Source organism: Oncorhynchus tshawytscha, linkage group LG09, assembly GCF_018296145.1.
Source record: "Oncorhynchus tshawytscha isolate Ot180627B linkage group LG09, Otsh_v2.0, whole genome shotgun sequence".
NCBI classification, from domain to species: domain Eukaryota; kingdom Metazoa; phylum Chordata; class Actinopteri; order Salmoniformes; family Salmonidae; genus Oncorhynchus; species Oncorhynchus tshawytscha.
The window spans coordinates 29604197-29620961 of NC_056437.1; the positions used below are offsets into that span (position 1 = coordinate 29604197).

The 16765-nt window shown below is 44.2% G+C and overlaps 1 protein-coding gene across 3 annotated transcripts in view; it reads left to right on the forward strand.

Annotated features, from left to right (window-relative positions):
- The window catches only part of LOC112257747 (neuroligin-3), a 32588-nt gene that overhangs the window by 12904 nt on the left and 2919 nt on the right, over window positions 1-16765 (forward strand). For all 3 annotated transcript variants that reach the window (XM_024431557.2, XM_024431558.2, XM_024431559.2), the window contains one exon: window positions 14900-15689. In XM_024431557.2, coding sequence (XP_024287325.1) covers window positions 14900-15689 — 790 coding nt within the window. The remainder of the gene's footprint in view (window positions 1-14899; window positions 15690-16765) is intronic.

Sequence of the window (16765 nt, forward strand, 5' to 3'; positions counted from 1 at the left end):
GGGACGTACCTCGCCCATTCTCCTGGCCGGTCCTGGCAATACGAACGCAGAAACCTACCCACATCCTAGTTCACTCTCTCCACCTGCCCATTACTCTCGGGGTGATAACCCGAGATCAGGCTGACCGAGACCCCCAGACGCTCCATAAACGCCCTCCAAACTTGGGACGTGAACTGGGGACCCCGATCAGAAAAGATGCTCTCAGGCACACCGTAGTGCCGGAAGACGTGGGTAAACAGGGCTTCCGCAGTCTGTAGGGCCGTAGGGAGACCGGGCAACAGGAGGAGACGGCAGGACTTAAGAAACCAATCCACAACAACCAGGATCGTAGTGTTCCCCTGTGATGGGGGAAGATCGGTGAGAAAATCCACCGACAGATGGAACCACGGCCATTGTGGAACGGGGAGGGGCTGTAACTTCCCTCTGGGCAGGTGTCTAGGAGCCTTACTCTGAGCGCACACCAAACAGGAGGAGACATAAAAACCTCATGTCCTTAGCTAAGGTGGGCCACCAGTACTTTCCCGTAAGACCTCGCACTGTCCTCTCAACACCCGGATGGCCTGAAGAGGGTAGCGTATAAGCCCACCGAATCAATTGATCACAAACACCAAACAGCACGTACTGAAGACCCGCTGGACACTGTGGAGGTGCAGGTTCCAATCGTAATGCCCGCTTGATGTCCACGTCCACCTCCCATACCACCGGTGCCACCAGACATGAAGCTGGAAGGATGGGAATAGGATCGATGGACTGATCCTCGGTGTCATAGAGATGGGACAGCTCGTCGGCCTTCGTGTTAAGGGAACCTGGTCTATAGGAGTTAGTGAACCTAAATCTGGTGAAAAACATGGCCCACCTTGCCTGACGAGGATTCAGTCTCCTCGCTGCCCGGATATACTCCAGATTACGGTGGTCAGTCCAGATGAGGAAAGGGTGCTTAGCCCCCTCAAGCCAATGTCTCCACACCTTCAGAGCTTTTACCACAGCTAACAACTCCCGGTCCCCAACATAATAGTTTCGCTCCGCCGGACCGAGCTTCTTCGAAAAGAAAGCGCAGGGGCGGAGCTTCGGTGGCGTGCCCGAGCGCTGTGATAGCACGGCTCTAACCCCAGCCTCGGACGCATCCACCTCCACTATGAACGTCAAAGATGGGTCCGGATGGGCCAACACGGGAGTGTCGGTAAACAGCGCTTTCAGACGATTGAAAGCTCTGTCTGCCTCTGCTGACCACCGTAAACGCGCCGGCCCCCCCTTCAGCAGTGAGGTAATGGGAGCTGCCACCTAGCCAAAACCCCAGATAAACCTCCGGTGGTATTTGGCAAACCCTAAAAACCGCTGCACCTCCTTCACCGTGGTCGGAGTCGGCCAATTACGCACTGCCTTGACGCGGTCACACTCCATCACCACCCCCGAGGTGGAAATGATATAACCCAGGAAGGAAACGGCTTGTTTGGAGAACACACATTTCTCCACCTTGAAGTACAGGTCATGCTCCAGCAGTCGCCCAAGTATCTTGCGCACCAGAGACACATACGCGGCGCGTGTGGTGGAATAGATCAGGATATCATCGATATACACCACCACACCCTGCCCATGCAGGTCCCTGAGAATCTCGTCTACAAAGGATTGAAAGACGTCTGGAGCATTCTTTAACCCATACGGAATGACAAGGTACTCATAATGGCCAGATGTGGTACTAAACGAAGTTTTCCACTCATCTCCCTCCCGGATACGCACCAGATTATACGCGCTCCTGAGGTTCAGTTTAGTGAAAAACCGCGCTCTGTGAAAAGATTCTACTGCCATGGCGATGAGAAGTAGCAGGTAACTAAAACCCACTGTGATGGCATTTAGACCTCTATAATCAATGCACGGACGCAGACCTCCCTCCTTTTTTCACAAAAAAGAAACTCGAGGAGACAGGTGACTTGGAGGGCCGAATGTACCCCTGCCCCAGAGATTCAGTGACATATGTCTCCATAGCCACTGTCTCCTCCTGTGACAATGGGTACACGTGACTCCTGTGAAGTGCTGCTTTTACCTGGAGGTTTATCGCGCAATCCCCTCGTCGATGAGGTGGTAATTTTGTCGCCCTCTTCTTACAGAAGGCGATAGCCAAATTGGCATATTCTGAGGGAATGCGCACAGTGGAAACCTGGTCTGGACTCTCCACCATCGTGGCACCAATGGAAACTCCTATACACCTACCTGAACACTGCTCTGACCACCCCTGGTGAGCCCCCTGTTTCCAAGAAATCCTAGGATTGTGACTAGCCAGCCAGGGAACCCCGAGCACCACTGGAATCGCAGGTGGATCCATAAGGAAGAGACTAATCCACTCCCCATGATCCCCCTGCGTTACCATGTCCAGTGGAACCGTGGCCTCCCTGACCAGCCCTGACCCTAACGGTCAGCTATCTAAGGAGTGCACGGGGAAGGGTGGATCTATCGGCACCAGTGGAATCCCTAACCTACAAGCGAGTCTGCGAACCATAAAGTTCCCAGCTGCGCCTGAATTGACTAGTGCCTTATGCTGGAGAGAGGGAGAAAACTCAGGGGAAGAGATTAGTAAAAACATGTGACCAACAGGGAGCTCTGGGTGAGTTTGGTGCTGACTCACCTGGGGTGACCGAGAAGTGCTCTGCCTGCCCTCTCAACTCCCAGACGAGCTCCTCCAGCACCGGTCGGCAGTGTGTCCTCTCTGACCACAGCGGGTGCAGGAGGAGCCTCCTCCTCCGATCCCCCTCGATGCGTCCCCCCCTAACTCCATGGGGATTGGAGCGGGAGGGCCGGGAGGTGGAACTAACAGGGCCCGTTCTGAACGCCCGCGGGCAGCTAGCAGGTTGTCCAGTCGGATAGACATGTCTATGAGCTCGTCGAGGGAGAGGGTGGCGTCCCAACAAGCTAGCTTCCTGCGGACATCCTCTCGGAGGCTACACCGGTAGTGGTCCATCAGGGCCCTGTCATTCCACCCCGCTCCAGCGGCCAAGGTCCGAAACTCCAGCGCGAAGTCCTGCGCACTCCTCGTCTCCTACCTAATGTGGAACAGCCGTTAGTAGTGGTTCCTTGCGGAGTCTGGGCTGTTCCAAACCGCGTTGGCCCACTCCAGGGATCTGCCCGGCAGGCAGGAGACGAGGACACTCACGCTCTCCTCACCAGAGGGAGTCGGGCGAATGGTAGCCAGGTATAGATCGAGCTGGAGCAAGAATCCCTTGCACCCAGCCACCGCTCCATCATACTCCCTTGGGGGCGCAAGACAAAGAGCGATGGATCCGGACGCCGCCGGGGGAGTCTGTTGAGGAGTCGAAGGAGGAGCTGGAGGCGAGGTACGGAGACCACTCCTCTCCCATCGGTCCATTCTCTCCATCATCTGGTCCATCGCTGACCCGAATCTATGGAGGATGGCCGTGTGATGGAGGACATGCCCGAGCGCTGTGATAGCACGGCTCTAACCCCAGCCTTGGACTCCTGCTGACTCCATACTTGGTGCGGGCTTCAGTTACGTAACTAGGAGTGGTGGGTGCGGAGTCAGGCGCAGAGAGCAGAGGTTTAAGGAAAACCATATTTATTCCGGTGAGAAAAGGTCATGCAAAAACAACAGGTGAATAAATGACAGGACACAAACAGTTCGGAAAAATACAAACAATACCATCCACAAAATAGAGCAGAGAAACAAGCCGACGCAAAAGCAGGTGGGCATAACAGGCTTAAATAGCCCTAAACCAAACCCCAAATGAGAAACAGGTGAAACCAATAAGACATAACCAACAGAAAAGGAAAAGGGAATTGGTGGCAGCTAGTAGACCGGTGACGACGACCTCTGAGGAAGGGGAGCCACCTTCGGTGGAAGTCGTGACACCCCCGCACATTGACTCTGTACCGGTACCCCCATGTATACAGTCTCCCTATTGTTATTTTACTGCTGCTCTTTAATTACTTGTTACTTTTATTTCTTATTCTTATCCTTATTTTTTAAAACTGCATTGTTGGTTAGGGGTTCGTAAGTAAGCATTTCACTGTAACCTGTTGTTTTCAGCCCATGTGACTAATAAAATTTGATTTGATTTTATATTCAAACGAGTTCAGTTCACATAACTGGGTTGACTTTAAAATGAGGGACAAACGTAAATGAATCACTAATCACATTAAATAAATACAAATCTTCAGAAAGGTCTTTGTCAATGCAAAAACATAGCTAGAGCTTTACAGTGATAGTGAAACCTTCAATACATTTGGGGTTAAGCGGGTTAAAATCTTCATGTCAAAATGCCGAATTTTCCATGTGGTCTATAATAAAGGGCACTTCATTTAATTTAGCAGGCTTTTGAAATTCACTATTGGTAAACAATTTCTACTTAAAATATCAAAGGGATGCAAAATGTACTCCTTTTGTGATCCAAACCCCAAACTCCAAATGGATCCAATCGAGTCCTTCAGAGGAAGTGAATTGTTTGGATATGTGGCTAGGGTGGTAGGGTAGTGGTACAGTTAAGTGATGGCTATTGTTCTCCTCTCCTAAATATAATCAGACTAAAAGCTTTGCCTCTTAAAGAGTGAACCCCTTTAACAGATCCACCTATAAATTCAAGGTAGTGTATGGATGGAGTCTAACTATCTAGCTATCTATCATTTTAACTTTATATATTTACATTGTATTCATCAAGACATGTGTACACAGCACATACTGTGCAGCATCTATTAATCAATATAATAATCTTTAAACCTCACTCTGTTTTACACTCACTAATTTATCCCCAGCGTTTCAGAAAGATTTGCTCGTATTTCTTTCTTACCCTCACGAGAGTAAATGGAAGGAGGGTTGTGAATGAATTGAGGAATGTCACTCAATCTGAAACAAAGATAGTGGCATCTGTGCCTTTACATCTCCCACAACCGCACACACACACACACACACACACACACACACACACACACACACACACACACACACACACACACACACACACACACACACACACCACCTCTTCTCCTCTAATCAATCAGCCCTTTATTACATCAGGCCACAGCTCTAACGGCACCAGAGCCAGCTTAGGCCCCTCTCACTGAGATTGTGTGAGCCAGCGTGATACTGTGGTATACAGACAGACTACCCAAGTCTTTATATCATATATTTTTCAAGCATTTAATCAAGAACCACGATCACCGTTGGCGATATAATAAAAAAATATTATATCGCCATGTTTTCCAGATGTTTTTCCACTGCCTGGCTGTGTAAAATGAGCTTGTTTCACTACAGGCCAAATTTGGTTTGATGGGATCATAACAAAGTAAAAAACAGGAAGGTCAGTTAAGTGAATAATTAAGGGGAAGCATACAGTATAATCAAAGTGGATAATTTAAGGGCAGTGGGATTTGTCCTTTGTTTTCCAGACAGGTATGCTTTGGTCAATGGATGTGATATATGTCCTGGTAGCTTGAAGCTACCCTTCAGCTCAATGCTCAGGGTCTTGCACTAACTGTAATCTATGGCCCTCTGAATATACTGTCTTTACAGTGCCTTGCGAAAGTATTCGGCCCCCTTGAACTTTGCGACCTTTTGCCACATTTCAGGCTTCAAACATAAAGATATAAAACTGTATTTTTTTGTGAAGAATCAACAACAAGTGGGACACAATCATGAAGTGGAACGACATTTATTGGATATTTCAAACTTATTTAACAAATCAAAAACTGAAAAATTGGGCGTGCAAAATTATTCAGCCCCTTTACTTTCAGTGCAGCAAACTCTCTCCAGAAGTTCAGTGAGGATCTCTGAATGATCCAATGTTGACCTAAATGACTAATGATGATAAATACAATCCACCTGTGTGTAATCAAGTCTCTGTATAAATGCACCTGCACTGTGATAGTCTCAGAGGTCCGTTAAAAGCGCAGAGAGCATCATGAAGAACAAGGAACACACCAGGCAGGTCCGACATACATTTCGCTACACTCGCATTAACATCTGCTAACCATGTGTATGTGACAAATAAAATTTGATTTGATTTGAGATACTATTGTGAAGAAGTTTAAAGCCGGATTTGGATACAAAAGATTTCCCAAGCTTTAAACATCCCAAGGAGCACTGTGCAAGCGATAATATTGAAATGGAAGGAGTATCAGACCACTGCAAATCTACCAAGACCTGGCCGTCCCTCTAAACTTTCAGCTCATACAAGGAGAAGACTGATCAGAGATGCAGCCAAGAGGCCCATGATCACTCTGGATGAACTGCAGAGATCTACAGCTGAGGTGGGAGACTCTGTCCATAGGACAACAATCAGTCGTTTATTGCACAAATCTGGCCTTTATGGAAGAGTGGCAAGAAGAAAGCCATTTCTTAAAGATATCCATAAAAAGTGTCGTTTAAAGTTTGCCACAAGCCACCTGGGAGACACACCAAACATGTGGAAGAAGGTGCTCTGGTCAGATGAAACCAAAATTGAACCTTTTGGCAACAATGCAAAACATTATGTTTGGCGTAAAAGCAACACAGCTCATCACCCTGAATACACCATCCCCACTGTCAAACATGGTGGTGGCAGCATCATGGTTTGGGCCTGCTTTTCTTCAGCAGGGACAGGGAAGATGGTTAAAATTGATGGGAAGATGGATGGAGCCAAATACAGGACCATTCTGGAAGAAAACCTGATGGAGTCTGCAAAAGACCTGAGACTGGGACGGAGATTTGTCTTCCAACAAGACAATGATCCAAAACATAAAGCAAAATCTACAATGGAATGGTTCAAAAATAAACATATCCAGGTGTTAGAATGGCCAAGTCAAGTCCAGACCTGAATCCAATCGAGAATCTGTGGAAAGAACTGAAAACTGCTGTTCACAAATGCTCTCCATCCAACCTCACTGAGCTGTTTTTCAAGGAGGAATGGAAAAAATTTCAGTCTCTCGATGTGCAAAACTGATAGAGACATACCCCAAGCGACTTACAGCTGTAATCGCAGCAAAAGGTGGCGCTACAAAGTATTAACTTAAGGGGGCTGAATAATTTTGCATGCCCAATTTTTCAGTTTTTGATTTGTTAAAAAAGTTTGAAATATCCAATAAATGTCGTTCCACTTCATGATTGTGTCCCACTTGTTGTTGATTCTTCACAAAAAAATACAGTTTTATATCTTTATGTTTGAAGCCTGAAATGTGGCAAAAGGTCGCAAAGTTCAAGGGGGCCGAATACTTTCGCAAGGCACTGTATCTGACAGTATGCATTATGTGGGTTGAATGCTGTAACAACACAGAATAAAAACATTGAAAGTCCCATTTGGGCTCCCGAGTGGGGCAGCGGTCTAAGGCACTGCATCTAGTTCTAGGGGCTGTATCACAACAGGCCGTGATTGGGAGTCCCATAGGGCTGCGCACAATTGTCCCAGCGTTGTCTGGGTTAGTGTTTGGCCGAGGTAGGCCGCCATTGTAAATAAGAATTTGTTCTTAACTGACTTGCCTAGTTAAATAAAGTTTAAATAAAAAATAAAAATAAATGAAAAAACGGTAGTGAATGCCCATTTCCATCATTTATACACATTACTTTACTTTAATACATTTTTTATTTTATGACTTTATTATTATAATAAAATGCTAAAAAATGTTACCTACTTTTTCTCCCAAATTTCATGATATCCAATTGTGATCTTGTCTCATCGCTGCAACTCCCAAACGGGCTTGGGAGAGGCGAAGGTTGAGTCATGCATCCTCCAAAACATGACCAGAGTATCCTCGCTTCTTAACACACGCCCGCTTAACCCGAAAGCCAGCCGCACAAATGTGCCGAAGGAAACACCATCCAACTGACAACCGAAGTCAACCTGCAGGCGTCTGGCCTTCCACAAGGAGTTGCTAGAGTGTGATGAGCCAAGTAAAGCCCCCCCGGCCAAGCCCTCCCCTAACTTGGGCGATGCTGGGCCAATTGTGCACCGCCCTATGGTACTCCCGGTCGGTTGTGACACAGCCTGGGATCGAACCCGGGTCTGTAGTGACACCTTAGACCGCTGTGCCACTTTGGGAGGCCCCATGACTTTATTATTTAATTCAAAGTAATCATCTCATATAGGGCTGCTGCTGCCTATGCTGTCTGACAAAATCACTATTTTACTAGTTCTTCAGTAAATAAGGCATACTTTTATGACCCTGAAAACCAACTGTCAATCACTTAGATCATGTATTTAAGTGAACCCAGCCTAAAACCCCAAACAGCAAGCAATGCAGGTGTAGAAGCACGGTGGCTTGGAAAAACTCCCTAGAAAGGCCAAAACCTAGGAAGAAACCTAGAGAGGAACCAGGCTATGAAGGGTGGCCAGTACTCTTCTGGCTGTGCCGGGTGGAGATTATAACAGAACATGGCCAAGATGTTCAAATGTTCATAAATGACCAGCATGGTCAAATAATAATAATCACAGTAGTTGTCGAGGGTGCAGCAAGTCAGCACATCAGGAGTAAATATCAGTTGGCTTTTCATAGCCAATCATTATGAGTATCTCTACCACTCCTGATGTCTCTAGATAGTTGAAAACAGCAGGTCTGGGACAGGTAGCACGTCCAGTGAACAGGTCAGGATTGCATAGCCGCAGGCAGAACAGTTGAAACTGGAGCAGCAGCACGGCCAGGTGGACTAGGGACAGCAAGGAGTCATCATGCCAGGTAGTCCCGAGGCATGGTCCTAGGGCTCAGGTCCTCCGAGAGAAAGAGAGAAAGAGAGAAAGAGAGAATTAGAGAGAGCATACTTAAATTCACACAGGAAACCGGATAAGACAGAAGAAGTACTCCAGATATAACAAACTGACCCTAGCCCCCCGACACATAAACTACTGCAGCATAAATACTGGAGGCTGAGACAGGAGGGGTCAGGAGACACTGTGGCCCCATCCGATGATACCCCCGGACAGGGCCAAACAGGCAGGATATAACCCCAACCACTTTGCCAAAGCACAGCCCCCACACCACTAGAGGCATATCTTCAACCACCAACTTATCATCCTGAGACAAGGCTGAGTATAGCCCACAAAGATCTCCGCCACATGACGCACCCCACCTAGGGACGGCATGAAAGAGCACCAGTAAGCCAGTGACCAGTAAGCCAGCCCCTGTAATAGGGTTAGAGGCAGAGAATCCCAGTGGAGAGAGGGGAACCGGCCAGGCAGAGACAGCAAGGGCGGTTCGTTGCTCCAGAGCCATTCCGTTCACCTTCACACTCCTGGGCCAGACTACACTCAATCATATGACCCACTGAAGAGATGAGTCTTCAGTAAAGACTTAAAGGTTGAGACCAAGTCTGCGTCTCTCACATTCTCGCAGACCATTCCATAAAAATTGAGCTCTGTAGGAAAAAGCCCTGCCTCCAGCTGTTTGCTTAGAAATTCTAGGGACAATTAGGAGGCCTGCGTCTTGTGACCGTACCGTACGTGTAGGTATGTACGGCAGGACCAAATCAGAAAGATAGGTAGGAGCAAGCCCATGTAATGCTTTGTAGGTTAGCAGTAAAACCTTGAAATCAGCCCTTGCCTTAACAGGAAGCCAGTGTAGAGAGGCTAGCACTGGAGTAATTGTTAGGAATTTTATGAATAAATGACTAAACAATATCCCCATTTTAAATAGAAATGTAACTAAGTAAACTTATACTCTGTTTTATTATATCTGATTAACAATATGAGTTCATAAGTGAGGGATTGTGGAGCCTGAAACAGGGGGTAATTACATTTAAATAAATACCATTCCAGCCAGGTTGGAGGAGATTAGGAGTGTTTTTTTTAAGTAAGCAGAAAAGGTCTTTAACCTATGGTTGAACCGACGAAACTTAACTCTGGGATGTTTTAGATAAGGTAGTGAGTGCATTCCCAGGTTTCCTTTAACTAGAACTGTCAGCTAAGTGGTGATCGATAATTGTGAGGGGTCAAGAGTTAATTCAGCTATGTTGTGTGTCCTGTGTGTGCGTTAGTGAGTCGGAATGAACTTTTAAACTTGCTTTGTCTCAGTCGGGAGGAGGAGATTCATTCTAGAAGCAATGAAATGACGTCATCTTTGTATATAAACTGTTGTTCGTGGATACATGAGAGCGCGCTCCGAGAATAAATGCTAATATCCATTATTGATAAGACTGGTCTCCGTCTATTTTATGCAAATAAGAATCTTACAAATTCTCATAAAATAGACTAAGTGAATTCAATTAATGAAAACATATTGGAAATAATGAAATGACAGTAACAGTAATATGATCAAATTTTTTGGTTCTAGTCAGGATTCTAGCAGCCGTATTTAGCACCAAAAGAATGTGGTGATCAATGGTATCAAAAGCAGCACTAAGGTCTAGGAGCACGAGGACAGATGCAGAGCCTTGGTCTGATGCCATTAAAAGGTCATTCACCACCTTCACAAGTGCAGTCTCAGTGCTATGATGGGGTCTAAAACCAGACTGAAGCATTTTGTATACATTGTTTGTCTTCAGGAAGGCAGTGAGTTGCTGCGCAACAGCTTTTTCTAAATTTTTTGAGAGGAATGGAAGATTCGATATTGGCCGATCGTTTTTTATATTTTCTGGGTCAAGGTTTGGCTTTTTCAAGAGAGGCTTTATTACTGCCACTTTTAGTGAGTTTGGTACACATCCGGTGGATAGAGAGCCTTTTATTATGTTCAACATAGGGGGGCCAAGCACAGGAAGCAGCTCTTTCAGTAGTTTAATTGGAATAGTATGCAGCTTGAAAGTTTAGAGGCCATGATTATTTTCATCATTGTGTCAAGAGATATAGTACTAAAACACTTGAGTGTCTCTCTTGATCCTAGGTCCTGGCAGAGTTGTGCAGACTCAGGACAACTGAGCTTTGAAGGAATACGTAGATTTAAAGAGGAGTCCGTAATTTGCTTTCTAATGATCATGATCTTTTCCTCAAAGAAGTTCTTGAATTTATTACTGCTGAAGTGAAAGCCATCTTCACTTGGGGAATGCTGCTTTTTAGTTAGCTTTGCGACAGTATCAAAAATACATTTTGGATTGTTCTTATTTTCCTCAATTAAGTTGGAAAAATAGGATGATCGAGCAGCAGTGAGGGCTCTTCGATACTGCATGGTACTGTCTTTCCAAGCTAGTCGGAAGACTTCCAGTTTGCTGTGGCGCCATTTCCATTCCAATTTTCTGGAAGCTTTGCTTCAGAGCTTGGGTATTTTCTGTATACCAGGGAGCTAGTTTCTTATGACAAATGTTTTTAGTTTTTAGGGGTGCAACTGTATCTATGGTATTGCGCAAGGTTAAATTGAGTTCCTCAGTTAGGTGTTTAACTGATTTTTGTCCTCTGACATCCTTGGGTAGGCAGAGGGAGTCTGGAAGGGCATCAAGGAATCTTTGTGTTGTCTGTGAATTAATAGCACAACTTTTGATGCTCCTTGGTTGGGGTCTGAGCAGATTATTTGTTGCAATTGCAAACGTAATAAAATGGTGGTCCGATAGTCCATGATTATGAGGAAAAACATTAAGATCCACAATATTTATTCCATGGGACAAAACTAGGTCCAGAGTATGACTGTGACAGTGAGTAGGTCCAGAGTCATGTTGGACAAAACCCACTGAGTCGATGATGGCTCCGAAAGCCTTTTTGAGTGGGTCTGTGGACTTTTCCATGTGAATATTAAAGTCACCAAAAATTGGAATATTATCTGCTATGACTACAAGGTCCTATAGGAATTCAGGGAACTCAATGAGGAACGCTGTATATGGCCCAGGAGGCCTGTAAACAGTAGCTATAAAAAGTGATTGAGTAGGCTGCATAGATTTCATGACTAGAAGCTCAAAAGACGAAAATGTATTTTTTTTGTTGTAAATTTACATTTTCTATCGTAAATGTTAGCAACACCTCCGCCTTTGCGGGATGCACGGGGGATATGGTCACTAGTGTAACCATTTTCAGGCTTGCGAAGCAACTGCTTTCTATCCCTCTCAATTGGCCTTCTCTCTTCTCTCAGACTCCATGTCTTGCTCCGCACAGACCGGACAAGTTTATGCGGGCGTGCAATAGATTATGGTCATTGTAGTTAATTACCACATTTTCTGCGCTAAACTGTGTAGAATATTGGCCTGTTGGAAACGTCAACTCCCTACTATGTTGCACAGTTCATGCTTGATCTGATTTATCTCTACATAAACTGCATATCGAGCTCACAGAAAAAAACAGAACGAAATGGAACAAATTATATTTTAAAGTATTTTGAATGTCTCTCATAAAAACCTAATATTTGAGGTATTTGAAAATATGCAAGTTTAAAAAAAAAATATATATATATATATATATTGATGGCAGCCAAATATTTGATAAAGAACAAAACAACTTCTACAGTTAGTTCAGTTAATCTAAATATATGATCATAAATACATGGTTTGGAGAGCTCTTAGATATGAACCTCAATATAGCCTATATTCTTGAATGAAATACACGAGGGACATGGAATCACCTCAACATTAGAGTAGACCACTTTTGCTGCTTCAGAATGACTAACAAATATATGTTCATAATGAGACAAGGTAATACTAACACTTGACATAGTTGTTATACATGTGTAGTAACTTTGATTATTACAATAGAAACATTGGTGTTACATAGGACTTTGGAAATGGCTTTATAATTTCATATTAATGGAGTTATTACATAAATGGAATAAGAAACAGTCACTATTCCTCTTGTGTACAGTAGTTAAAAGGGTTAGGGTTAGCTAATAAAATGTTACTCCAAAAGTAATGACAGTTGTATTACACAGACACAAGAACAGTTGAATGTTAAGTGTTACTGAGAATGCTAATAGTAACAAAATATGGCTATTAAGTGTTGAAAGGAAATCAACTACAGCTGAGGTAGGTGGAAAATCAAAAAAATGATCCCTTTACAGATGGTATAGTGTGTGTTTGAAATAAGAACACTTACCCTCAGATGGACAGATGTTCCAAGTAGTTTTTTTGTAAGTATCCAAATTGATGTTTGTAGTGTTTGCAAATGGCTTTTAATTACTCTGCAGTATTTTCAGGTATCATAAAATTAATTGCAGCTTTTGACCTTTTCAGTGGCATGTTGAAAGAGCCATACAAAAGTTGAGTGTCGCAACTTATTTATACTTATCTGTACAAAATGTCATTGGTTAATTGGTTTGACTTGATTATGTACACCTGGGGCAATTGACATTCAGGAGAATGGACATTTACAAAATGTTCAGATATAAATGTATTGTATAGATCAAATATGACTGCCAGATAGATTGGAATAGTATAGGAGATTGTGTGTGCTCTATTCATTCTATCTTCAGCATGCAGTTCCGATACAGTCCTGCCATTAGTTGAAGGCAGCCAATCCAATAGTTTCAGAAAAGTAGTCCCTTACTGTATTCAAATATTTTTTTTAAGTACTTGTTTTCTCAGATCTGTATTCAAATTGTTTTAATAAGTAGTTACTTTCTGAGATCTGTATTTGAATAGCTTTAAAAAGTAGTTATTTCCACAAACTATATTTGTGGGAAGAGTTACTTTCCACAAACATAGTTTAAACTACAGGTATCCCAGGTCTGAATTATACCCATTTTGCCATGACTTGTTAATATGATTTCTGAGTGAGTGCCTAACAATATCCCCCTGGAAGTCAGGGCCACTGGGCACGTTCCCTGCATGCACGGTCGGTAATTCGATCATGATTCATACAAGTTTAGATATTTTGCTAGACTAATTTACCAATCTGAAAGATGTTTTGACATGGGCTAATTGATAAATAGAGAGAAACTTCTGATGCACAATCAAATTTCGAAATTACTGTACACGTCCGTCAAATAAAATGGTGGCCCTGCCACATAGCCAAGTAGTCTTTGGTTAGAGAGTTCCCTGAGGACGCAGCTATTGAGGCACGATGCGATGACTGACTTTGTGTGTGCTACTGTGGTGTGTGTAGTTCCCTGCATGAGGGCTGCCTGTTATCGCATACACACCTGCTCACACACCCCCTGATGTGGTATTGATTTTGGAGCATGGTTTCTGTCAATGTTTATTATTTGGTTTGCCTGGCTGTCCATGGACCTCCATTACACTTGGTTCTGATGGACATGCTGTGAGTGTCAGCAGAGAGAGAGAGAGAGAGTGAGAGAGCTGTGAGTGTCAGCAGAGAGAGAGAGAGAGAGAGAGTGAGAGAGAGAGAGTGAGAGAGCTGTGAGTGTCAGCAGAGAGCGAGAGATATTCCACATCAAAATCACTGGACCAATTCTTGCACAGTTAGGTTGAATTAATAGTGTTTCTTAAAATGTAATCTTAAAGGTTCATTTAACAGTGATGTTTTCAACAAGGCTACTGTGTGTATTCACGAAAATGTCATTTTTTTTGTGTGTAAATTGACATTTTCTATCGTGACTCATTCCCAAAATCAGTACTCTTCAAGATGAGTGCCACAAATATGATGCCTTTGTGTTGAGTGAGAGTTTAATGAATTCAAATCCCTTTTTAATGTGGCCAATGTTGTGAGACCTTGCATATGCACCACTTACTAAGCTTTATTTTTAATTGTGAAATATACACTCTCAATTAGAATTCATATCATTTTTAGAGTTCCATCCTTTCCCTCGATATTATTTAGTGATTTATCTTTCGTTAAAGGAACATGAAAGTTAACTGAGACTGCAGATACACAGATTGAAAAAGCAATGTTGATGAGGTTTTTCTATCACCATCTCAGATGAAATTGTGCGGTGAGCACAAATTATCATAAAAAGTCTGGTCAAAACTGACCTCTCATCATCAGAACCTAGATAGAGATCCTATGAAGCTACCAATATGTTATACTGCAGGGTAGGCCTAAGAATTTACTGTCTCAGATGGTTGTTGACCAAACAGCCCTCCTCTGATCTATGTTTGTGCCTGACTGTGCTGTGATCTCCTCAGGCCTGTTCCACAGAGCCATCATCCAGAGTGGCTCAGCCCTGTCCAGCTGGGCCGTCAACTATCAGCCTGTCAAGTACACCCGCATGCTGGCCGAGAGGGTGGGCTGCAACGTGCTGGACACCCTGGACATGGTGTCCTGCCTGCAGAAGAAGAGTGCCAGAGAGCTGGTGGAGCAGGACATCCAGCCAGCCCGCTACCACGTAGCCTTTGGCCCCGTCATCGATGGTGATGTCATCCCTGATGATCCCGAGATCCTGATGGAGCAGGGCGAGTTCCTCAACTATGACATCATGCTGGGTGTCAACCAGGGGGAAGGGCTGCGCTTTGTGGAGACTGTTGTGGACCTGGAGGACGGCGTATCTGGCAGCGACTTTGATTTTGCTGTGTCGGACTTTGTGGACAGCCTGTATGGCTACCCGGAGGGGAAGGACACTCTGAGGGAGACCATCAAGTTCATGTACACGGACTGGGCCGACAGGGACAACCCGGAGACCAGGAGGAAGACATTAGTTGCCCTGTTCACTGACCACCAGTGGGTGGAGCCCTCAGTGGTGACAGCTGACCTGCACGCCCGCTACGGCTCGCCCACATACTTCTACGCCTTCTACCACCACTGCCAGAGCCTGATGAAGCCTGTGTGGTCGGACTCGGCCCACGGGGACGAGGTGCCCTATGTGTTTGGCATCCCCATGGTGGGAGCCACTGACCTGTTCCCGTGCAACTTCTCCAGGAATGACATCATGCTCAGCGCTGTGGTCATGACCTACTGGACTAACTTCGCTAAGAGTGGGTGAGTACAGTACACTGAGATCTGGTCAGCCTTGATTGTATAGTAAAATAATGGGGTCATTCTTTCACTTCTTTCAGAATATTTCCCATTTGTGTCCATGTATTTTCCCCAAAAGTTTTCCTAATCATATTTAGATGCGCATTGAAGCCTGTGCAGAAGAACCAATATTTATAGACATACAGTATAGATGCACTTCACATGTACAGTGCCTTCAGAAAGTATTCACACCCCTTGACTTATTCCACATTTTGTGTTACAGCCTGAATTTAAAAATTATTACATTTACATTTTTTTGTCAGTGGACTACACACAGTTTGTGATGTCAATGTGGAATTAGGATTATTTTTAGTTTTTACAAATGAAAAGTTGAAATATCGAGTCAATAAGTATTCAATCCCTTTGTTATGTCAAGCCTAAATAAGTACAGGAGTAAACATTTGCTTGACAAGTTGCATGGACTCACTCTTTGTGCAATAATAGTGTTTAATATGATTTTTGAATGACTACCTCATCTCTGTACTCCACACATACAGTACAATTATCTGTAAGGTCCCTCAGTCAAGCAGTGAATTTCAAACACAAATTCAACCACAAAGACCAGGGCGGTTTTCCAATGCCTCACAAAGAAGGGCACCTATTAGTAGATAAAATCAAAAGAAGACATTGTATATCCCTTTGAGCATGGTGAAGTTATTCATTACACTTTGGATGGTGTATCAATACACCCGGTCACTACAAAGACACAGGCATCCTTCCTAACTCAGTTGCCGGAGAGGAAGGAAACCGCTCGGGGATTTCACCATGAGGCCAATGGTGACTTTAAAACAGTTTCAGAATTTAATGGCTGTGATAGGAGAAAACTGAGGATGGATAAACAACATCGTAGTTACTCAACAATACCAACCTAATTGACAGAGTGAAAAAAAGGAAGCCAGTACATAATACAAATATTCCAACAAGGCACTTAAGTAATACTACAAAATGTTACGCTTGAGGCAAATCCAATACAACACATTACTTATTTTCAAGCGTAGTGGTGGCTGCATCATGTTATGGGTATGCTTGTAATCGTTAAG